Source organism: Gallinula chloropus (assembly GCF_964237585.1).
Source record: "Gallinula chloropus genome assembly, chromosome: 5".
In the NCBI taxonomy this organism is placed as follows: domain Eukaryota; kingdom Metazoa; phylum Chordata; class Aves; order Gruiformes; family Rallidae; genus Gallinula; species Gallinula chloropus.
In genome coordinates this window covers 28846854-28870973 of record NC_140090.1, presented here as the reverse complement: position 1 = coordinate 28870973, position 24120 = coordinate 28846854, and the positions used below count along the sequence as shown (strand labels likewise).

At 39.7% G+C, this 24120-nt stretch overlaps 1 protein-coding gene across 2 annotated transcripts; it reads left to right on the top strand.

Moving 5' to 3' along the window:
* The first annotated feature begins 1316 nt into the window (after nucleotides 1-1316).
* Nucleotides 1317-23586, top strand: SF3B1 (splicing factor 3b subunit 1). 2 transcript variants are annotated; one of them, XM_084264362.1, is made up of 25 exons: nucleotides 1317-1349; nucleotides 6528-6694; nucleotides 8083-8184; nucleotides 8850-8964; nucleotides 10800-10879; nucleotides 12027-12194; nucleotides 12343-12577; nucleotides 13367-13579; nucleotides 13794-13915; nucleotides 14572-14769; nucleotides 14861-14962; nucleotides 15624-15803; nucleotides 16595-16681; nucleotides 16815-17085; nucleotides 17353-17498; nucleotides 17583-17729; nucleotides 17884-18009; nucleotides 18407-18628; nucleotides 18880-19062; nucleotides 19158-19269; nucleotides 19356-19476; nucleotides 19892-20023; nucleotides 20896-21168; nucleotides 21616-21832; nucleotides 23102-23586. In XM_084264362.1, the coding sequence occupies exons 1-25, from the start codon at nucleotides 1322-1324 to the stop codon at nucleotides 23258-23260; spliced, it is 3906 nt and encodes a 1301-aa protein (XP_084120488.1). In that variant the 5' UTR covers nucleotides 1317-1321; the 3' UTR covers nucleotides 23261-23586. The 2 variants fall into 2 exon arrangements, with proteins under 2 accessions (XP_084120488.1, XP_084120487.1); XM_084264361.1 differs by lacking the exons at nucleotides 1317-1349; nucleotides 6528-6694; nucleotides 8083-8184; nucleotides 8850-8964 and adding an exon at nucleotides 10423-10479.
* Nucleotides 23587-24120: the final 534 nt, after the last annotated feature.

Genomic DNA, 24120 nt, shown 5'->3' with positions numbered 1-24120 from the left:
GGAAAAGAGCAGGGAAAAGGGAAGGGAGTGGGGGGTGAGAGGTAAGGGAAGAGAAAAGGAAGGGGCAAATAACCCCAAAATCAAGAAATTAAGAGGCCCGTGGGTTGGGATGAGGATAGTTTACTAAGATAACAGAAAGATACAATATAACAATGCTAACAGGACTTTAGAGCAAGAAATATATGAAACTGTTGATACACAATGCAGTTTCTCACCAAACCACACAACTCAGGCCGTGCCACCCAGAGCCGTCCCGGAACCCGACCGTCCCCCAAGAACTGCGCGTCCCGGAGCCGCCCCAGGCCTTCCTCCCGTCAGCCCCCGATATCCTGGGCAGGACGTAACTGCCGTGGAATACTCTTCTTTGGTCAGTTGGGCCACCTGTCCTGGCTTCGCCCCTCCTTTCTCATGAAGAGCTGAGAAAGTCCTTGACTGTCTGACAGCAACTAGAAACATCAGGGTGTTATCAGCACTACATCGTCATCATTTTGGTGTCTCAGATGGGAAGAAGACAGCTTGTAGCCAGATAATGGAAGAGCACAGTTAATCCCTTCTCTAACCTGAAGGTGACAGAAGGGCTTCTCTACATTCATACACATAACAGCTTTTACTCTCGAGTGAAGGCCTGAAGACATTGCTCCCTATGAACTGGCCTGCGAGGTGGGACGGCGGGTACTACACTTGGTAGATGAGCTCGGACGGCGTGAGAAGAGCTGCACCAGCGTGGGGACAGCGCTTCGGGAGGAGCCGAGCCGTCTGTACTTTGCCAGCGAGATGCCCCGGCACCGCAAATGTCCCAGCCCCCTTCCGAGCCTTGTCCCGCTCTCCCGGGCAGCTGGCGCCCGCTTCTCCTCAGGCCGGCGCCTTGAGGCGCGCTACCTCCCCCTTCTCCCGCAGCAGCGGGGTTTGCTCCGGCACCGTCCCTGCTCTCAGCCACCCACCGTGCCGCCAGGGCCCCTCCTGGCCCACTCACCACCCCACAACCCACCACCTCCTCTGCCAGCTCGGGACCGGCCGTTACCGCTCACGTAAGAGCCCGCCCACGCCCCGCCCAGCGGCGCTCTCATTCGCCGACCGCACCATCCTTCAAAGTGGGCGGGGCTTTGGCCCCGGCCCGAAGGGCTGCCCAACCGACAGAACGGCAGCTGCACGGTGCCCTTACTGCGCTTGCGCAACTCGCCACAGCCTCGCGAGACGCGGCGCGACCCACACCTACGCATGCGCGCTGAGTTCTCGGCATTTCCCCCTCCCCCCCCTCGCCTTGTAGCGGAAGTGGCGGGGCCGCGCCAGTTCCGCCTCGGCGTTGTTCGCTGTGGACAAAATGGCGAAGATCGCCAAGACCCACGAAGGTAAAAAGCCCCAGAAACACCTCAGGCCGCGCGCCCCGTATCTGTGCGCTCGGTCGTTGCGTTGTGTTTCTCCCCGGTTCTGGGTGGCGTTAGGGCGGGCTCCTCGGGTGGGGGCTGAGCGGGCTCGCCCCGCGGCGGGTGGGTCGGGCCTGTTTGTAATGGCGTCTCCGCTTGTGTCACCGCCATGCCCGGGCCGCCGCCTCGCGCTCGGCTGCCGAGGGGGTGGGGCCGCAGGGCCGAGCGAGGGGAACCCGACTGGAGTGGGGGCTCTCGCTGTGTGCGGGCGAGGGGAGCGGGTGGCGGTAGCCGGGCCCACGCGGGGAAGGGGAGCGAGTGGGACCGTGTCGGTCAGCTCCTGTTTTGCTGACTGGGCTGGCGGCGCCGCTGTAGCGCTGGCTCCCGCCTGCCGGTACGAAGCCGAGGTAGAGCAGCGCTTCCACGAAAGGCCGTCCGTGGGTCGCTCCTCGCCTCTCTGCGCGCAGCTCCCCGCGGCCCCAGCCCCTTCCTGGCGCACGCGTCGAGCCCTCGGCAGGCGTTCAGTAAAAATCGCGCTATACGCCTACGCAGTTTCGCATCGTAAATGTCAATATCACAAGATTATTCTCCCGAGTGAGCGCTTCGACCTGAGCCCCAGTAAACAGGAGGCCAGAGAGGGAGGGCGAACGGCTGTTGCTCGCGGAAAGCCAGCGTGGCCTGAGCTGTTGCTAAGCGTCGTGTCGATGTAGTGCTCCTTGAGAAAAATGCCCCGAAGGAGGGGAAAAACCGGTGTGAGGTCTCAAGCATTTAACTGCCGTTTTAGCACGAAGACTTCCTGCCGGCTGGGTGTTTACGTAGGAAAACTGGTTTCTGAGCGGTTTAATGAGTGAGGGCTTTCATAGGCAGAATGTTATTCTCAGAGGTGTTATGTGGCTGTATTCACTACAGCTCCTAGCTTTTTACGGCGTGAATTAAAGCTTCTTTGACAGTGTTCTCGGCTTGCCGCATTCTTAATTATCCTAAGGCAAGATAATTTTTTAGAATTTTACTGGTTATATGTTTTTGTTTTTGGGTTTTCACCCATGTTTCTGTTTATGATAGGTGATTTGCTGTGGTTTGCTAACTTAAACCCATAATTCACTAATCAATAACTACGTCTGTACAGTGGTTGTATGCTGTGAGGTAGGCATGGTGCTAAAGTGACCACTGCCTTTGGGTGCGGTAAGTTTTGCCCTGGAAAAACTTCTTACGTGGAGGGGGCATTGTCTCCTGTTGCAGTGAACTTAACGTAGTCTTTAACACTGCAGACCTGGCTTGATGAAGATGAAGAAAATCTTAGACTATCTTAATTTTTAAAATTTATTTAATGAAATTTTATTTGTTAGCATTCTAGAACGTTTCTTTAGAATAAACAGAAGTTGTACTTTGTTTGTATGCTGTGATGTGCAAAAGGCTCGTGTTGTGAAATACTGCCCATCACAGTGCTCTGCCTCTCCTGTTACCAAAAGAGCTTTTAATTTAAGAAGAAAGTAAGAAGAAAAAACTAGACCCCGGAAAAAAAACCCAAACCAACCAACAAAAAACACCACCCAACTACAATTTAAATTGCGTGTTTATTAAAGCATATGGAGGTCCATTGAAGTTCACGAAAGCAGACATCCAGTTGCATGTGTTTTGATTAGCGTTGTACCAGAACAAGTTTTGAGTGAGGGGGTTGCATGTAGTTAAATAGAAATTCTGTATACCTGGGTATGATCATGTAATGCCCTCTTTCCCATCAAGGAGGGATTAGCCGAACAGCTTGGTTGTTTTTTTTCTGAGTCCTATCGTTTTTTCTTTTTTCAGTTCCTGAATGATTTTCCAAATTGAGCTGTTTGTTACTGAACTATCATAGAAGGTGTTTCACTTCTTTGTATTGTTTGTTACTCGTTGATTGATGCGTTCAAAACAGATTGAAAGAGATCTCAGAACGGCTTGAGGGTTCAGTTACTTAGCCTGGGGGGCAACTCTTTGTTTTAGGCTGAAAAGTAAAGTTTTAAAGGGCAGTTTATATAAAGCCTCAATAAATGCTTGAGTTTTGTATGCTCTCAAAGGTAGTTTTGAATATCTGGGGTTTTTTTCCCTGCTAAGAAAACAGAAATCTCCAAACACAAGAGACAGAAGGTGTTAAAGTAGCTAGAAATTCAGCTGCACAGGGCAAACTAAATATGCAAAACCATGATAAGGCACGAAAACATCGAAACTATTTACGTTGTCAAATGCTACTTCAGTACAAGGTCTGATTTTTTATTTTTTCCATTTTTCATGCTGAATAGTCTTGCAATCCAAATGTTGCAAGTAGGTAATGGATTATGTATTTTGAGAAAGGCTGTCATGATCTGTATGAGAGCTAGATTTGCAGCCTTTACTGTAATAATATTTAACACGGTATGCTTCGGGTCAGCTGTGCATGTCACTTCTAAATTGTCAAAATTTATTAAAAAGAGTAAAATGCAAAGTAATAATACACAGGATATTCTCTCCCTCCCCTCCGCCCCCCTTCTTTTTTTAATCCTGCCCCCAACCATGTCCTGGTGGACTAAACCAACAGGCTTTACACAGTGTATTTTTAAGTTTTGTGATCTACCCTTTCTTAATTTGATTTGTATTTAAGTGCTTTGTTGGATAGGATATGAGCTTTTTCCAAGAAAGTGCCGGTTAGATCAAGGAAAGTAAACACATCTGTAATGTCAAATTAGTCTTTTCCACCTAAATATTTGATGCTTTCTAAACCTGCAATCAGGCTACCTCTGGCTGCAGACCTTTCAGAATTTCTGGCTAAAGCGATTTTTGGGGCATCTCAAATGGCTGTTTTCTTCAGAGAAGGCTTTCTTTAAACTAGCTCTTAGAGTGCATGGCATTAGTTTAAACTTATGGTGGCCCTAAGTGGGACTTTGTTATGCCTGTACACCCTAAGCAGACTTCCTTTTATGCTACAGATAACCCAGCAGGTTTTGCTGTAGGAAAATCAGTGCTCCTTAGTATGCAAAAAGTTGTAGTCGTAATTTAAAGTAGAAGGCCAGTTATCAAGGAGATCCATACCCTCTTCAGAAAATTGAGTGATTTTTAAAATAAAATAAGGAAACAAGGCCTTACTATGTAATGTATTGATAAGAACTATTAGTAGGAAACGATTTTTGTATCAAGGCTTTTGCTGCAGAAATCTCCCAATTCCTTTAATAGATGCTGTTGATGGCATGGAGCCCATCCTGCATGGTAGGGTACTTGCTGGTGCTTAATCTGGCTAAGCTGCATGGACAGGTTGATGGAGTGGAGAGATGATGGAAAGGCCTTTGCATTGTAGGCATGATCTGAAGGCTTTTTTGTGTTGATGTTGTTTACAAGAGTGGATCTGCAATCAGGACTTAATATGCTACTGTAGAGTCAGCATGTTGTTTCTTATTTCTAAAGAGCAGTTAGTTACTAGAATGATTCCATTGTACTCTAAGAGCATGATCCTAGTAGTGTCCTTGGTAGCAATGGAAGCTTTGGGTAGGTATTCCCTTTCATGCTAGTGCTGCATTGCACCAGGCTGCAAAAGGAACCAGGAATGTGATCTTCTCCTTGAAAGAAAGAGAAATTACTAAAGCACATCTGCAAGAAAAGTATCTGTGTTGCTTCAGTTCCATAACTATGCCATAGGATGACTTCACAAAAATGGAATACCTTCAGATGAAACTGGTAAACAGGATACATGTGGTATGCCTGTAAAGATGATCAGAGACCTCTGTGGTCAAGACAGGGATCCCTAATTTGGCAGTAGTTTATTTCTGCTGCTTCTCCAGGAAGTAACATATTGCGGAGCAACGTGTCTCAAGTTCTGGACTCACTGAATCGCCTGTGCTGTTCAGGACTTTATGGGGACCCGGATGTACCTGGGGGCAGGATTCAGCAGGTGATCATGGACAGCAATATAAGGCATTTGTCAGGTTTCAGCTTCTTATGTGTTCAAGGCAGTTTCTGTAACACAGAAGTAACTGTCCAAGTTATCCTGTTGTAGAGACCTGTAAAAACTTGATGGAAGCCTGTGACTGACTGCAGCAAGATTCTCATCAGCTACCATGATGTGTCTTTAATGCGTGGGACTCATGATGAGTTTAGAAAGTTACTTCGGTTGTTTCTTTCCCCACTAGACCACAGAAGGAATTGCAGATTTGCTGTCAGGTTTACTGTGCCTGCCAGTTCTGCAGGCTGTACACAAACACTTAATCCTGCTGTTCTTACTAATAGCTATATAGCAAAGATTCATAAGGTAAAACTACAGGTTCAGTTACCCGTACAGAATTTGTGACTTAATTTGATTCCTTGTTTTCCAGATTAATGGGTTAATGTTCCTTTTGAAAGTACCAAATTTCTTAGGTCAAAGACAGCCACCAGAGTTGATTAGACCCTAGTACATTAAGAGAATGGCTAAACTCCCATTTGTCCTGCTTAAGGGGAGTTTTGTTATCCAGAAGAAAGGTAGACTCTTCAGAGATAGATGGCCATGCAGGCAGGAGTCACAAGTAATTAACACTGGAACTGCCAGAGTGAAGAGAAACTGGTCCTAACATTTTTGTGTTGTGGGGCTTTAGTGGGGTTTTTTTTCCCCTTCTGCCCCCCTCTCCCCCCTTTCAACCTCTAGCTTGGTATCCAGTGGCACATTAAAAAGTTTTGGGTTTTTTATTTATTCAAAGATAAAACAGTTATGCATATGTTAAATAACACAATGCAGTCTTCTTTTATTAAGTGTTCTCACATGTGACAACTCAGGCAGTTGTCACATCTTTTGAACAGATTTGCATAAATTAGCAAAATTGGTTTGTTACTTGGTGATAACATTTTGAAAGGCTTTTTTTATGAGAGGATTACATTTGTTGAGACAGTGTTGTGTTAGTGTAGTGTTGAAAAATATTCCCTTTTCTGCTCTGTGTTGAAAGATGAGATACATTAACAGTGGGTTCGAATTGTTCGCTTTAGGCCATACAATTGATGTAGGCAGTGCTGCATAATATTACAAGTCAATAACAAGTAAAAACTTCTTATGATAATTTTGTAGTTTTATGTGTCATATTGGTTTATTTCTGTAGAGATACTCTTTGAAATAGTAAACATGAGTATTACACTTTGTGTCCATGTGCAAAAAGAGCTGATTTTGTGTGTGTGTGTGTATCTTTACCCTAGATATCGAAGCACAAATTCGAGAAATTCAAGGAAAAAAGCCTGCTCTTGATGAAGCGCAAGGAGTAGGCCTTGATTCCACAGGATATTATGATCAAGAAATTTATGGTGGCAGTGACAGCAGATTTGCTGGATACGTTACTTCTATTGCAGCAACCGAATTGGAAGATGTAAGTGATTTTATATATTTGTTTAGGGTACACATGCTAAGTATTTTGACTTAATTTGGGGTAATTTTTACTAAGAACTGCTGATGTAAAAGCAGTTACTGTGATTTAAGCCATACTAGACAAAATATGTCTTGTCCAGAAAGCTTCTAAGTTCTGGCTTGTACTTCATGACTTGTGCTTTAAAAGTCATGTAGGCCAAGGCAGAAGGCAAAAAGGTATGGCCTAGTACTTTATCAGTGTTAGCTTTGTCTGGAATAATGAACTGCCAAGATGGAAAATTATGAAAAACAACTGAGAGAACTTGGGCCAAGAAATTTTAGCCTAGTACTTTATCAGTGTTAGCTTTGTCTGGAATAATGAACTGCCAAGATGGAAAATTATGAAAAACAACTGAGAGAACTTGGGCCAAGAAATTTTAACTTTTAAGATTCCTATTTCTACTTCCAATTTTAGAGTGTTTTGGTTTTTGGGGTTTTTTTTTGCAAATTGGCTTTTCCATTGTATTATGTTCTCCGGATGTATCCTGCTTCTAAGGTTTCTTTATGTTCATTTCTATTGTCAAACACTTGGCCACATTTTCAGTTGCAGGAGCAGTCAAAAATGTAGTTTGAGAACACAAATACATCTGTGATTACATATTGCACTGAGTGAATTGTATCTTTAGGAGGAAGGAACGTTGTTAGGTTCAATTTAGTACTAGTTGATAAACTTTTTCAGTGATGTACCATGTGTCACTTACAGACTTATAAGAATTCCTTAATTAAAAAATTTGCATTGTAGAGTCTCACTAAAATGGGTCCATAGTTCTAAGAGCAGTTTTTCTTCTAGGTTGCTGTAATTTACTGCACAGAAACCAGCTACTAATATAAGCAAATAGATAGCAAAAGCATCTTGCACATTCAGAATACTTACTATTGCTATTGTGATTGAGAAGGTATAACTGAATTAACATATTTCTGATTTTCTTTTACTGTTTCTGAAGATTTTTTAATAGGGTTACATACTGAAGTTTTGATCTGTATTTAGATGGCTCTTAAGAAAAAACATTGTTTGAATTTCTGTGCACAAGTTTTCATATGTCAACTAGGGAGTTATATCAGTAGTGCTAATATGAAATAGGGAATTTGTATATCTTAGACAACATACTTGATTAAATGAGTATATCACAGAATGCCTGAGTCTTACAGTGATGTCTTATAGAATGCCTGCCTTTATAGTGATGTGGGTAGGCTTATCTGATTCATCAGTTTCAGAGTGATAAAACAAGCCATATTAAAAAGCTTGCTTGGAGTTTTAATCTTTTCTATGGCCACAGTATGTTAATTTGATATTATTTTGTCTAAATATAATATCAACATGACAAATTTGCTGTGTCTTTTTACTGACAGGATGATGATGACTACCCATCTACAAGTTTGCTTGGCCAGAAGAAGCCAGGGTACCATGCTCCAGTGGCATTGCTTAATGACATACCACAGTCTACTGAACAGGTAAGTCTTGATTGAAGGCACAATAAAACACTGCTGCAGGTATTAGGGGAAACAAGTGTTAAAGTTTTTGAGACCAGACCTTGCCTTCTGGAAAATTTTCCTGTAAGCTGCTGCTTTAGTTTAGAATTCCACAGGGTGATAAAAATTGGCACTACTGCATGTAAAGGCAATGTGGGTGTATACACTTAAAACTAAAAACCTCAAGTTTTCATAGGTCAGATACTTAAAAAATGAAAATAACTTGACAACATAACGTCCTTTGTACTTCTGGTTTTGTGAAAAAAAAAAAACAAAACCAAAAACCAAACCTCCAAACCTAATCATTTAGGGTTTATATTCCTGGAATATTTTCCTGTGAAACTTTAAAGCATATGAAGTAGTGTTAAGTTTCCCTGCAAAAAGAAGAGGAAAGGTTGACAGCATGAAATGTTTTGGTAACAGACGAATAAACTTCTTAATTTCTGACAAAAATTTGCTGGTTTATAAATTCCAGTTGCAGAAATAAAATTTATATTAGCATAGTGTTCTGTCGTTCCTGCATAGCTGGGATTAAAAACAAGTTGGCCTTTTTAGTAATACTGAAAATGAATACAGGCTTGTCGTCATCAGACACTTTCCATGTTGTTCTTCATGTATGTGACTAACAAGCTTTTTTTGGCTTTTAGTATGATCCTTTTGCAGAGCACCGTCCTCAAAAGATTGCAGATCGGGAAGATGAGTACAAAAAGCACAGGCGGATGATGATAATTTCCCCTGAGCGTCTTGATCCTTTTGCAGATGGTAATTTATTTTGACCTTCCTATACCCATTTACATTTGTTGTCTTCAATTGTCTTTAGCCCTTTGATTTCTGTTGGCATGCTTATAAACTTAGTTTTGTTTTAAACATCCCCCTTTCATAGAGATTTGGTTGAAAACCTAGATGCCATATTCTTCATCTTTATAATACAAGTTTTCTTTCCAGGTAGAAGGACAAGAAAATAATGAGCCATTGCCATAGAAACACAAAGGGTTAAAGGTTTCTCTTTTCATTTTGTTTTGGGTTGTGCGTTATAGTTTGAACAACTTGTGTATTGAGTGCTCAGATTCTTTCAGTACCTTGAAAGTTCTCATGCCAAGTCATAGATGTACAGGGATACTGCTTTTGAAATGCTGTTTCTCAAAATAGAGCACATAATTTTTACCATCCTATGTAAACTTAGGTGGTACAGCTCAAAGAAACAAAAGCATATATAAGACTTTGATACTGTTAATAGTTCAAGTCTGTTCTGATAATTTTAGAATGCAAGTCAGGAAAAGGGGTATTAGTGGGTCTGACAGAAATTTTCTTCAGGTGAGTGAGTTTCACGTGTGGCAATAAGGTGCCTGTTGGCTTTAAATTAGTAGGTGTTTTGCAGGTTTTACGAATGAGAATTTCAGCCTGCATGAATTGATAGGGATATTAATTATTTTACTTGCTTAATTGTAATTGATATAAACATGTATTGTCAGAATTCACAGGCCCATACTAACTGTCCTTAATTTCTTTCCTACAGCAGTACTGCTATATGCCAGTCCTGTCTGCATTCTTAAGGGTGCAGTTCAACACATCCTGTGTAGATTATGGTGAAAAAGTATTCCAAAGGAAAGTCCTATCAAAGCTAGTGTCAGAATGACACAGCCAATTGGGCAATGATCTTCAGCATAGAAATGTTAAAGAAGTTTATTTTTTTTCCCTAAATTGCAATGCTATACCACTTGTATAGCAAACTTGCACATTTTTCTTAAAGAAAAGTGGTGTTCTTGACAATTCTTAATTTTTATAAAGTTGGGCTTCTTGTATTTAAAAGTAAAATTAATGCAAGATACACAGCATAAAACAGCATATGGTATACAAAACCCATTACCTGTGAGTATCGTTGTGGGGGTATATGTGCTGTATTACATTCAGCTCCCAATCACAATTGTACCTTGAGAAGAGGAGAGGGGGAAAATGTCATCAAACAGTGATTTGGGGTTGTGTGGTTTGGCTTTTTTATTTTTTTTTTAAATGAAGCCCTTTTACAATATAATGCTAGAAGATCTGGGAGACATGTCCAGATTTGTCAAATTTATAAATGGGTCTTTGTGGTAAAGCATTAGGTATGCAATAGTTATTTATAGTCAGATAAAACCTAGGATTTAACAGCTTACGCAAGGTAATGTTTTGAATATAAATATCTTTCCAAAGTGTTACTAATGGTAAAGAGATAATTTTCTAGGCTTCTATTCTGCTGCTTGAAGTCAGAACTGCTGATGGAGACAAAGGCACGAAAGTGTACGTATTCCGGATTAGCAACCCAGGAACCCATCACTTCTGAAGACTCTTAACTGTGTTGTCATTTTATCATTTATATCGGCTTTAAAATATTTGTTTGAAACTGCAGTAGTTACGTTTGTGTTCAAACAGGTTAAATTGATCAGCAAACTGAATAAACGTAAGATACATATAATTTAAAAAAATTTCAATCAAAAAGTAAAAATTAAATGATCATGGAATAGTATAATATTAGAGCAGGACAGTAGAAAAAATCAGTAGTAGTTTCTGCTTATCCTGTACTCACTGTGTTCCATTCCTGTTGCTGTTCTCTTCCACAGGAGGGAAGACACCAGATCCTAAAATGAATGCCAGAACGTACATGGATGTTATGCGTGAACAGCATTTAACAAAAGAAGAGGTGTGTGGCGGGGAGGCTTTTCCACCTGAACTTAGTTTCATTTTACAGCCTTTGAAAGAATGTTGAAGTGGGAATGGAAATTCTCTTGATTTTTTTTGTCTTGACTTAAGGCCTTTTCTTAGGAATATCCTGTTCTTCACATATTGAGAGTCAGTAGATTTTAAAGGCCAAAGTTTGGAACGACATCCGTTCTAGAGAATACCTGAACAATGAAGGGAGAAATAGGATCAATGTATTTTAATCTGGATTTTCTTACCACACTTGCACTTCTTGTTGTTTTTCTTTCAGAGGATGAGACACAAAACATAGCAGTCACAGAGAGAGGGGTATTCTGTCAGAGATGTTTGGTTTTGTGAGCTCTTTTTTAAAGGGAATCCAGAGAGGTTTTACAAGGCTTTTTTTGAAGGACATAGAACGGATGTTGCATTGTGAAAAAATGGTGTAAAGTTGCCATTTGTTTTCAAATATTAAAAAACAAAAACCCCAAACTAATTTAATTCATGACTATTAAAAATTATTTGAATAGGTAAGAAGATATTGGCAACATAATGAAATTTCTTGTGCCGTCTTGTTAATTGGAGCAAGACCTCAGGACCTTGTAGTTCCAGTGACCTCTATAGGCTTATATTGATTTTCTTTATTTGACTTAACTGAGGTGTTATTCCATATTTTTGACAATATTACTGTTTATGGACTCACTTATAAGTGAAGAACAGTCTGGGTTAGTGTGCTGTTTTAACAGTGTCATCTCAGAATTTTAATTAAGGGTGTCAGGGCTTATGTTGTGGGATGTACCTCACATGAACACATTTTCTGACTCATCCACTTTTACTTTACTGAAGTGGAGCTTTCTTGAAACAGATGAGTAACGGTTTTAAGGCACACATATCTGTGACAGAAACTGCACTCAAAATTTTCCATGTATTCGTTTAAAAACAACTCCTCCAAAGACAGCTGCTCTGTTAATATGCAAGAATTTGAAGTGAATGAACTTAAACCAGTAGCTAATTGTGTGTTATCTGAGCAAAACCTCAAAAAACAGCAGAAAAATGTGATAGAGCTGAAAAAAAAATCTTCTAAAGCTAGAAGCTGAAGAGGCCTTCTTAAGAAATGTTTCTTATGTTTGTCCTTTTGTGCCCTTGAATAGAGGGAAATTAGGCAACAACTAGCTGAAAAAGCTAAAGCTGGAGAGCTTAAAGTCGTCAATGGAGCCGCATCTCAGCCGCCTTCAAAACGCAAACGCCGTTGGGATCAGACAGCTGATCAGACTCCCGGTGCTACACCTAAAAAATTATCCAGTTGGGATCAAGCAGAGGTAATAATCCTGATGTTCATCTTATTTATAGAAGACATTTTAAATGTTAATCCACTTGAATTTTAGAAGTTTCTTAGTAGAGTTAATAACTAGCAGTCTCTTACTGTATGGTATGAGAGATTAATACTTCTGCTTTTGTTTTGCATAGACTCCTGGACATACACCATCTCTGCGATGGGATGAAACTCCAGGCCGTGCAAAGGGCAGTGAAACTCCTGGTGCTACCCCGGGCTCAAAAATATGGGATCCGACTCCCAGTCATACACCAGCAGGAGCTGCAACACCAGGACGGGACACGCCAGGTCATGCAACACCAGGCCACGGAGGAGCCACTTCCAGTGCACGTAAAAATCGATGGGATGAAACACCTAAAACAGAAAGAGGTATTGCAGTGAACTGGAGAGCACATCATGATTTTTGAATGATTAATCATATAGGATTTTTTCCACCTTAAGTAAACAGTTGATTCAGAAATTATGCAAATTGATTCTATTCTGACATCTAGTGGCTGATATGAAGCGATGTTTCTGTAGTGTTGAATCCTGCCTGTCAGTTTAACTGCTATCTGTGAAAGCACCTTGGTTCAAATATTGCATCAAAGTTTTGTGTGCGTCTGGCAACTGACACAGGTTGGGATTTTAATGTGTAAAGGACAGAGGAAAGGAGCTCACGTGGAATTGATTTTTGCAATACATTTATGTGTGGTGGTTTGGAACTGATTTTTTTCAGCATTAAGACATGTTTTGGAAGCATTTTCTCACCTACCTAATTTCAGTGAAGCTCATGTGTCAGATTGAGGTGAAACCCCATTATTCTTTAAAGACATTTAAGCTTTTACGAAGGGAATACATGGAGTAGTACTTGGTCCAATTTCTAGAATATCTGAGCTGGTATGTATTTTTTAGAATTTTATCTGTTTATGTTAAGATCTAGCAAGAAGATAATATGGTGTTTTTTTCATAAAATGAAGTTACCTCTGTGTTTGTAGTGCAATGCCTGTGTCTTCAGTAGTCACCGAAGTAGTCTTTACTTTTTGTCTAGTGTACTTGTTTGATACTGGTTGATTTGTGTAGACATAAGTGTAAGATACTGAAAGTGGGTACGGGTATTGAATCTATAGCTGGAGTACATATGGTTGAGGTTTCTGCAAAAGTTCTTTTGTTTTTCCTTAGATACTCCGGGACATGGCAGTGGATGGGCTGAGACGCCTCGTACAGATAGAGGTGGTGACTCCATTGGTGAGACACCAACCCCAGGAGCAAGTAAAAGAAAGTCACGATGGGATGAAACGCCTGCTAGCCAGATGGGTGGCAGCACTCCTGTTCTGACACCTGGCAAAACACCCATCGGTACACCAGCTATGAACATGGCAACTCCTACACCAGGTAAGCCCAGTCCGTTCTCAAAGGCTTCGCTTTCCTTTGTGAAGTGGAGCATTTACCTTTAAGTTATATTTTGAAATAGCTTTCTGCCAAATACGTTCTCCTGCCTGTGTCAGAGCAGTCAGTATATGCCGACTTTACAATTTTTAATGCTTACAGCAACTTGGTTTTTATTTTTAAGAAAACTTTATAATTTTTTTTTTTAATTTAAATATAGGTCATATCATGAGCATGACTCCTGAACAGCTGCAGGCTTGGCGTTGGGAAAGGGAAATTGATGAGCGAAACAGACCACTTTCTGATGAAGAGCTGGATGCTATGTTTCCAGAAGGGTATAAGGTAATTAACTTGGATTAAAATACAGCAGACCAGGATGTTAGGTGGCTTTTTTTTTCCCCGCCAGGGATTTTATTTTATTTTTTTATTTTCAACTAAGATGTCCCAGAAGTAGATTGCTTCAATGATCAGTATTGATCATTGATTGTAGACATCTGATCAATTCAGTTACTGGTTGATTGTAAATCCATTAGAAAGGGCGAACTGAAGATGATCTCAGAGGCCCCTTGTTACTGCCTCTCAATGTTAGAAGTGCCCGTTGGCCAGGAATGAGCTGTGAATGGACCAATAAAAATATTAAGACCAGATTAAGAAAAACATAGGTCACAAATTCTAAGTCAGCAAGTAGGCTGTGTTGATAGAGATAATAAAGTGCTTCTTTAATACTTTGTAAAGAGATTTCAAAATTTATTATTCAGGCTCTCAGCAGTGGAAGTGAGCCTTCTTCTGAAATATATCATCAGTACAGGACAGGAAGTAATGCACACTATCACAGTGAATCTGTATTGCTGTGCATATGGCATCTAACATGTTCAAGGACACTTGCACAAATGCCCAAACAAATAAACTGGAAGATAGAAGTTTAGTAACGTTTTGTATTTGATTCCTTCCTTTTTTTTTATTATATCTGTGTTGATAATATAAATTTTATTCTGTAGGTTCTTCCCCCACCAGCTGGTTATGTACCTATTCGCACTCCAGCACGTAAGCTTACAGCAACTCCGACACCTTTGGGTGGTATGACTGGATTCCACATGCAGACAGAGGACCGGACTATGAAGAGTGTTAATGACCAGCCATCTGGTAACCTTCCATTCCTAAAACCAGATGATATCCAGTACTTCGATAAACTGCTGGTAAGTGAGATTTCACTCATGCGGATTAAAGCTTCCCAATTCCTTTTGAATACAAAGCAGTGCCTATTTATTTGTTTGGAATTATTTGTAGGTTGATGTTGATGAATCAACTCTGAGTCCTGAAGAACAGAAGGAGAGAAAAATAATGAAATTACTTCTGAAAATAAAGAATGGCACGCCTCCCATGAGAAAGGTAAGATGAATTGCCAGATAACTATGTAATTTAATTTTTCAAAAATCTGTGTTTGTTTTCAGTTTTAGTTGTCTGTGGGATTCTCTTCAATATAGTCTTAGTGCTTTCTTTTCTGAGTTGCTTTGTTTGTCATTCAATGTAATATTTAGTATTGATGCTTTTTGTACAGTAATGTCACTAAATGGTATATGGCTGATGTAATATTTTCTTAGAGATTTAGAGGGCTTCATAATTTCCTGGATTTTGCTTCTTAGGCTTAGATTAGCAGTATAGTTCTTAGTTAAATTTAAGCCATACACGCTATGTGATGTGTTAGCAGTGTCTTCTGCACAGTTTTGGCCTAGATGGAACATAGCACCAGCTACCTACATGGAAGTAAGTGCTGTATATGCTGCTCTTCCTCAGGTGGAGCCATTCTTAATACTAGACCCAGGGCATGTTTTTCTTGAAAATTGAACATTTGGGACATAACGTCAGGGTGCTTCTTTACACATTATTTTTTTTAAAGATCATCCTAAAATTGTCTAGTAGGCTCTTCCAGTGGTAGGAGCAATTATTTTGAAGTCTGTGGTTACATGTTTTGACTTGGTTAATGTCTGTCTGCTTTGTATAGTCAGAATTGTTTTCTTTGTTTAACTAATAGGCTGTTTGGTTTGTTTAGGCTGCGTTGCGACAAATCACTGATAAAGCTCGGGAATTTGGAGCAGGGCCGTTGTTTAATCAGATTCTGCCTCTCCTGATGTCACCAACGCTTGAAGATCAGGAGCGTCACTTGCTTGTCAAAGTCATTGACAGAATTCTTTACAAACTGGATGACTTGGTTCGACCATATGTACACAAGGTCTATTGCATTTCAGTATTCCATCTTTGATTTTGCTTTTTCTGATCATCGCTGGGAGAAGCGTATGTTTTATTTGCATTCTTAAAATGCAGTTTGCTTTCATATTTCCTCTTAAGCCAAACTTTTAAGTTCTTGTAGTGTAATTGAAATAAGAGCTTTAAGTATTAAGTCATGATATAATAATGTTTATACCACACTGAAGGGTGGGAAGGGGATCTGATGTAGGAAGCATCTCCAAGCCAGCTTTTTTAGAGACAAAGAGCTGTAAAAACCGTAATAGGTTTAATTTTTATCCAGTCATTGTTGCGTGTTCCCATGTCCAAAATCCAGATCTTGGAAAATAATTTATGTCCAGGGGCTTTGGAAGCACGGAGCAGCGCTAGGAAGAGACTACACACCAATATGGTTAAAAGTAATCAGTTCACTTTATTCAAGCCGGTAGCTGCTTATATACATCTGAGGGTTACATAACTAGGGACCAGAATAGGGGGGGAAAAGGCCATCTGCACTGTATCAGGTCTTTATCACCACAATGGAATTTCAAAGTACCATGAAATCTCGTTACAGGTTCTCATTCCCAAGCTTTTCAGCCCCTTGTTAGTGAATTCTTAAGGCTGTTTTTTGCAAGCGCAAGTAGATGTGGCCTTGATCAGCTAGCCAGGCTCCCACAAGTCATCATAAAGCTTTAGGCTTGAATTCATGGAATGATCTCTTTCATGGAATCTAATAGGGTAGGAAATACTACTAAAAGTATTAATGAAAGGAGATACTGATTTCTTAATCTTTTTCAGATCCTTGTCGTCATTGAACCACTGTTGATTGATGAAGACTACTATGCGAGAGTAGAAGGCAGAGAAATTATTTCCAACTTGGCAAAGGTAAAGTTCCATTGTTTCTTGAAGGCACTGAGTTAGCTTACCTATAGCTGTGTGTATAAATGCTTAGCAGAAAGAGTAAACCTTGTTGTTGTTTATAAATTCACTTGGTATGCTTTGTATGCTTTTCCTTCAGGCTGCTGGTTTGGCCACAATGATCTCCACAATGAGACCTGATATTGATAATATGGATGAGTATGTCCGAAATACAACAGCTCGAGCCTTTGCCGTAGTTGCCTCTGCTTTGGGCATTCCTTCTCTGTTACCCTTCTTGAAAGCTGTCTGTAAAAGCAAAAAGTCCTGGCAGGCTAGGCACACTGGTATCAAGATTGTCCAGCAGATTGCTATTCTTATGGGTTGTGCTATCTTGCCTCATCTCCGGAGCTTGGTTGAAATTATTGAACATGGTAAGTTCTGCTTTCCCGGGCAAAGAGTTCTTAATTCACTATAGATTTGGAAACATTTTCGTACCCCTTTGAGTCACAGTGGTAGTAAAGGCCTTCTTTCATGTGTTCGTTTGACACTGGGAAATAGTTAAGTAGACTCTGATAGAGCAATAGTGGTTCAGTTTTCCTGAAAATAAGTTAATCCCATTTATACTGTCCCTCTGTTTTTGCTATTTTGAACTCAAGTGAGAAATACAAGAAGTGGTACCAAACATAACTCTCTTGCAGGTCTTGTAGACGAGCAGCAGAAAGTTCGCACCATCAGTGCTTTGGCTATTGCTGCTTTGGCTGAGGCAGCTACTCCCTATGGTATTGAGTCATTTGATTCTGTTCTGAAGCCTTTATGGAAGGGTATACGTCAACACAGAGGAAAGGTATGTCTCAAATAGTTTAGTTTGAACTGAAACGAATGTATACCTTCTCTAACTCATAAGAGACATATTTTTGTATTTAAATAGGGTTTGGCTGCCTTTTTGAAGGCTATTGGTTACCTGATTCCACTCATGGATGCCGAGTATGCGAACTATTATACCAGGGAAGTCATGCTAATCCTTATCAGAGAGTTCCAGTCTCCTGATGAAGAGATGAAAAAAATTGTGTTGAAGGTATGTTAGAATGATTGTTTAGCATAAATATCAAATGCTTTTTTTTTTCTTAACCCCTCCCACACACACCCCTCCCCCTGCAAAACTCCAAAGCAGAACAAAAAACCCCACCCCTACACAGAATTAAAATTGTTGGATTTTTATTTCCTGTCAGGTTGTAAAGCAGTGTTGTGGTACAGATGGTGTGGAAGCAAACTACATTAAAACAGAAATCTTGCCACCTTTTTTCAAGCACTTCTGGCAGCACAGAATGGCATTGGACAGAAGAAATTACAGACAGGTATTTCTGTTTTTTTTTAGTGGCAAAATTCTTTACAGTCAAACAAAATTCACATTAGAGCATTCATTTAGACTACATGCTTAATTTTGCTTTGTATGTCCTGAAGCTGAATTTTGCTTGGACTAGCTGTTTAGAAGTTGCATTGCTAGAAGATCACAGGTGCTTAGCGGACTATCCAGATGTTTTACATCTGTTGATATAAGTCTACATGAGTTGAAAGGTGGGGTAGTTCACCCCATTTGCTTAAAACATTGGATGGTTTCTGAAGGTAAAACCAGCTGTTCGTTTGCACTTCAGATGCATAATGCTGTTTCTCATCTTCAGACTAGCGGAATTTATTTTCAAGACATGGTAGATATTAAACAATGTTTGCTCACTTAATATTTTTATATTTCAGTTGGTTGATACAACTGTGGAACTGGCAAACAAAGTTGGAGCAGCAGAAATTATTTCTAGAATTGTGGATGATCTGAAAGATGAGGCTGAGCAATACAGAAAAATGGTCATGGAAACGATTGAGAAAATAATGGGAAATCTGGGAGCAGCAGACATTGATCACAAACTGGAAGAACAACTTATTGATGGTATCTTGTACGCCTTTCAGGAACAAACCACAGAGGTATGGCTAAGGGTGTTTAGTATTTGGTTCACTTAAATTGTAAGCTAGCTCACTATTAGTTATACAGAAACGTATGCTTGTGAATTATGTTTTTAGAATCCTTCATAAAATTGCAGTGCTTTAATCAGTGAAATCCAGGAACTAGCTCTGGAATGGTACAATTTTAATTGCAATTTTTAGATTATATTTAGTTTAATTAAAATGTAATGTTGCTTTTGGGCTGATGTTTCCTTTGTTGTTTTTACACTCAGGATTCTGTGATGCTGAATGGTTTTGGGACAGTGGTTAATGCTCTAGGCAAAAGAGTTAAACCCTACTTGCCACAAATCTGCGGTACAGTTCTGTGGCGTTTGAACAACAAGTCAGCTAAAGTTAGGCAGCAGGCTGCTGACCTGATCTCTCGTACTGCAGTTGTCATGAAGACTTGCCAAGAGGTATTGTATTAACTTCTTTTACCAATGTCGCTGTAATATGTCATAGTAATGGTGGAAGAACAATTTATCTTCTAAATCTTTTTACTTGGTTGTAGGAAAAACTAATGGGACACTTGGGTGTTGTGCTGTATGAGTACCTGGGAGAAGAATATCCTGAAGTACTGGGCAGCATACTTGGAGCACTTAAGGCTATTGTGAATGTTATAGGTATGTTTGTGTGTTGATTACATACCTGTTCAAGACTAAAATTAAAAGGTGTTATGAAACTAAATATGCTTCCCTGAATTCAATAGGTATGCATAAGATGACACCACCAATCAAAGATCTGCTGCCACGACTTACTCCTATTTTGAAGAACAGACATGAGAAAGTACAGGAAAATTGTATTGATCTTGTTGGGCGCATTGCAGACAGGTAAGATGACTCTTGGTAAAATATTTGACCCTCTGTCTTGGCAATCCTTGTAGCAAAACCAAAAGTTGGGTATGAGATTTGGTATCTGGCTATTTATTGTCCTATCTCCTGATGTTTCCTAAGTTGTGAGTAAAGCTTCAGATGAGATATTTGGCAGACAGTCTGTTGAACGTATTTTAATGATATTGTTTTGCAATCAGTTATCCATTTATGCAGACATTGAATGCACACTATATATTACGTATTGAGTAGATTACTAACCTGCAAAGGTCTGATGCTAGCAAATGTCTAATGAAAGAAATTACTTAAGCAACATCCATCTGTTGATAACAAAAGGATAGGTGCTGCCATTTATGTGGTTTGTTGAGAGAAGCTTAACCTCACTGAAGAGGTAACTCACTTTGTTCTTTTTCAGAGGTGCAGAATACGTTTCTGCCAGAGAATGGATGAGGATCTGTTTTGAACTGCTCGAATTATTAAAAGCTCACAAGAAGGCTATCCGAAGAGCCACAGTGAACACTTTTGGTTATATTGCGAAAGCTATTGGGTAAGTTGGTCTAACGCTTGTGTGCTTCTACGCACAGGTACTGGACATAGGGATGATTCTGAGGTTTCTGGTGAGAAATATTCACTCTTCCGTTTAACGTGTTAAATGCATACACTTGGTTTTAATAATTTTGTAGAAGGAGAATAGTCACCTATTAACTATCCTTCATTAACAAAGGGTTCTGCACTTCTGAACTAAACTTGCAGATGAGCAAGGTTAGAGTATAATTTGGTAGTAGGAGCTGTTTGTCTTGGGAATTTTTGGTACTGTGGTAAGCATTCAGACCTTGTCTTGATACTTTCGTAAGCTCTCCTTTAAATACTCAATCTCTCTTCTCTTATTTATCCCCAAATCAATATTTTTATTGATTACCAAAGTTTTTTTTCCACTAAGACAACACTGCAAGTCAGAAAATTGTAGACTGAAGCACAATTCCCATTTTTTGTGCATATTCTTAAATAAGTGATTGATTACTGACTTAATGGGAATAAAGCAAGCAGCCAGGGAATGCTGTATCTGCACTTACCGATACAGGACGTTGCCTGTTTCTGTCAATGTCTGTAACTTTGTAGAAGTTTGTAAGTGCCTGTGGGATCAGAGTAATAGTGAAGAGCCTGATCCTCCACAGGTTACAAGAGGCAGAACAGGACACAGGAAAAAAAACTTAAATCCTGGCAAAGAAAGAAATGTTGGTAATGAAAATAAGATTCTGCAGCTGCTTAAATCACAACATAGCTTAATGTTGTTTCCCAGTTAGCTAAACTTTTTGTAAAGGCTATGCCTGCTTCTCTTCCACTTGTTTGAAGCTCAACGAATTTTACCCAAATTCTCACTGACATTCTGTTGACATGGACACATGTTATCTCTTCCAGACCTCACGATGTGTTGGCTACGCTACTAAATAACTTGAAAGTACAGGAAAGACAGAACAGAGTATGTACTACTGTAGCAATTGCTATTGTAGCTGAAACATGCTCACCTTTCACAGTTCTGCCTGCACTCATGAATGAATACAGAGTTCCAGAACTGAATGTCCAGAATGGCGTGTTAAAATCTCTTTCTTTCCTGTTTGAATACATTGGAGAGATGGGAAAAGATTACATTTACGCTGTTACACCTTTGCTTGAAGATGCGTTGATGGACAGGTGAGTGCCCTTCCTTCTGTTTGTGATAGTCAGCCATAGTCGTATGTTTTGAGTATGTAGCTGGGTCTTATTGAAAGCAAATGCACAATTGTCCTTGTTTGACCACCGTAATTTAGAAATCATTGTCTGCAAGTAATTCAGATTATATGCTCCTATTTTACTGATACTTTGGAGGATCGAAATGATACAGTCATCTTGAGTCAGGACTTGTTACATTCAAACTGCTTTTGATAATTTCTGTTAGTACTTTTTGCTGCGGAATTAATTTGTCATAAAATTCCGTCCTTAGTTTACTGCTTTTTGTTCCTCTGCTGTCTCCTGTAAGTAAATAAGGGTTAAAAGTCTACATTAGTGTGTTCAAAAGAAGTGTTATTGAGAAAGATATATTATGTTTGTGCTGTCATGTTTTAAATATAATTTATTAACAGACCATTTTTCTCTTTGCAGGGATCTTGTACACAGACAAACAGCCAGTGCCGTGGTGCAACATATGTCTCTTGGTGTTTATGGGTTTGGCTGTGAAGATTCTCTTAATCACTTGTTAAATTACGTATGGCCCAATGTGTTCGAAACCTCTCCTCACGTCATTCAGGCCGTTATGGGGGCTCTGGAAGGCCTTAGAGTTGCTATTGGTCCCTGCAGAATGTTGCAGTATTGTTTACAGGTATGGCCTCTTGCGTGCCAGGATAGCAGAGACTGCAATTATCATGCAGGACTTCTTTCCAGGAGACAAGAGAGTCAACTGAAGATGGTTTCCAGCAAAGGAAAACGTTGTGGCTTGGTGTCTCTCTTAAAGTATTGTTTAAACACAGTACTGTGTACCAAGTACTTTAGTACTTGAAATACACTGCAAACAGATGTAGATATTGAAAGGTAGCTGAATACATTGAGGAACCCACGTAGAGGTAGCAGGTAACTTAGAATACAAAATGGCTGAAGTCTGGCAGTCTGACTTGTAAAAGTATCACGCAGGTTTGAGGACACTAACTTATGTCCAGAGAATAAATTAATATTGCAAGGGGTTATGAGAGCAAACAGGAGGATGGGTTTTGCATTAATTCAATGTTATTTGTTGCTAGCCAAGCAAACCAGTAAGACATTTAAAACTGCAAGTGTGAAGCACTAGAAAAGAGTGCTTTGATCAGTATTTGTATCATTACATCAGCACCAATCAGTGCAGCTTTTCTAAATGAATGCTTGGCAGTAACATCTGAAAGCCCCTTTTCTGCGTAACTGCACGGAACAGTGGTTGCTGCATTCACTGTAGAATCGAAACGCCCACAACGGGTGGGAACCAAGGGTGAATGTAATACAGGTCGACGTAGAGGAGATGTGACAGCACTTTATCATTGGTTGCCTGCAGGAATGGAATTTCACTGCAGTGTGGTTTTTTGTGTGTGAGGCCAGAGCACAAAGATACTGCAATCAGTAAGGAAGGGGAAAGAAGTCTCTTGCATAGTGCATTTTAGGCAAATATTACTTGTATATTCTTATATTCAATTTTTTTCTCAAGCTTTCACAATCTGCTGCTTTTTTCCTAGGTTTAATAGTAGTTGATGTTGGGTATTCATACCTGGTGCTCTCTGCACAAACCACAGTTAGCAGAGCCAAAGATAAGACTCTGTTCCATTCAAATATACCGCATCAGGTTTAAACTTTTATTTTAGAAGAATGCAAAACTAGAAATACATTCAGTGGAGTTTCTCCCTGAAGCAGCGAGATAAGAAAATCTGTCTCTAATGCTTTGTTATTACTTGCTAGTTTAGATAGTCACAAAGATTGGGAATGACCTATTTTGTGCACCTTCTTTGTCGTAAGTGGTGTTAGTTACTATAATTGCTTTTTAAAGTGCCTATTGTTCCAAAGTTGATAAATTCAGTAATGACATTTAGTCATGAACGTTAATGTGGTTTTTTTCTGTTCTGTTTTCTAGGGTTTGTTTCACCCTGCCAGGAAAGTCAGAGATGTTTATTGGAAGATTTATAATTCGATCTACATCGGATCACAGGATGCTCTCATAGCACATTATCCAAGGATCTATAATGATGAAAAGAACACCTATATTCGTTATGAACTTGATTACATCTTATAATCTTCTTGTGCAGTTGTTTGTGTTTAATGCACAGCTGTTCCTCAATTAAACGCTTCAGATTTGATGATGTAAAATTTTAAAATATTGGAGATCAGTATAGAGCTGGTCAGAGGCAGAGTTAGGAATCCAGTAGCATGATTTTTTTTAAAATATGTCCTTGTTTTTTGATGTTAAACAGTTAAAGCCAGTAGTGACCAAGATAACAGTGATTACAATGTACTGGAGGGATTTCATTTTGGATTCATCTTTATGAAGATTTAGATTTCATTCCTTGTGTTTAATGGGGAAGTTTATTTGAGAAATAAACATTTGTGTATAAAACCTAATTTGTGTGTGGTTTTTGGACAGAGGGGCTTCTAAAATGAGTCCCTTTGGATTAAGTATTTGTTCATGTAATAAATAGGTCGTATAAAGCATTTTAACCCTTTTTGTCATCCCCTAGCTTTTGAATAAATAAGAAAAACGTACAAACTGTAGTTAATGTGTGTATCTTTGTCACGCAATAACGTAGCTATAGTCTGGCTGATGGTTGCAGTAGTGGCAAATTCTTGTCATGGAAAAAGCAGTATTGCTTCATCTGCAGTATCCCACTTGTGAGGATGGATTAGCTGGTTCAATTTTCAGAAGTTAAGCAGCTTCTTGTAAATTGTGTGTGTAAATCAGTTGGCAAATAATGCTTACTGATCACGTTTAGGATTTCTTTTAGCATGTGTGGCTGTATAAAAACCAAGTAGTATTTTTAGGCCCCTCTGTAAGTCATAAGTCATGCTGGTAGTACTGTACACTATCGTTTTATAACAGTAAGTTTGTAAGATAGCAAGAGGTAGCCATTGGCTGTCAAGCATGCTCTCAAGTCCTTG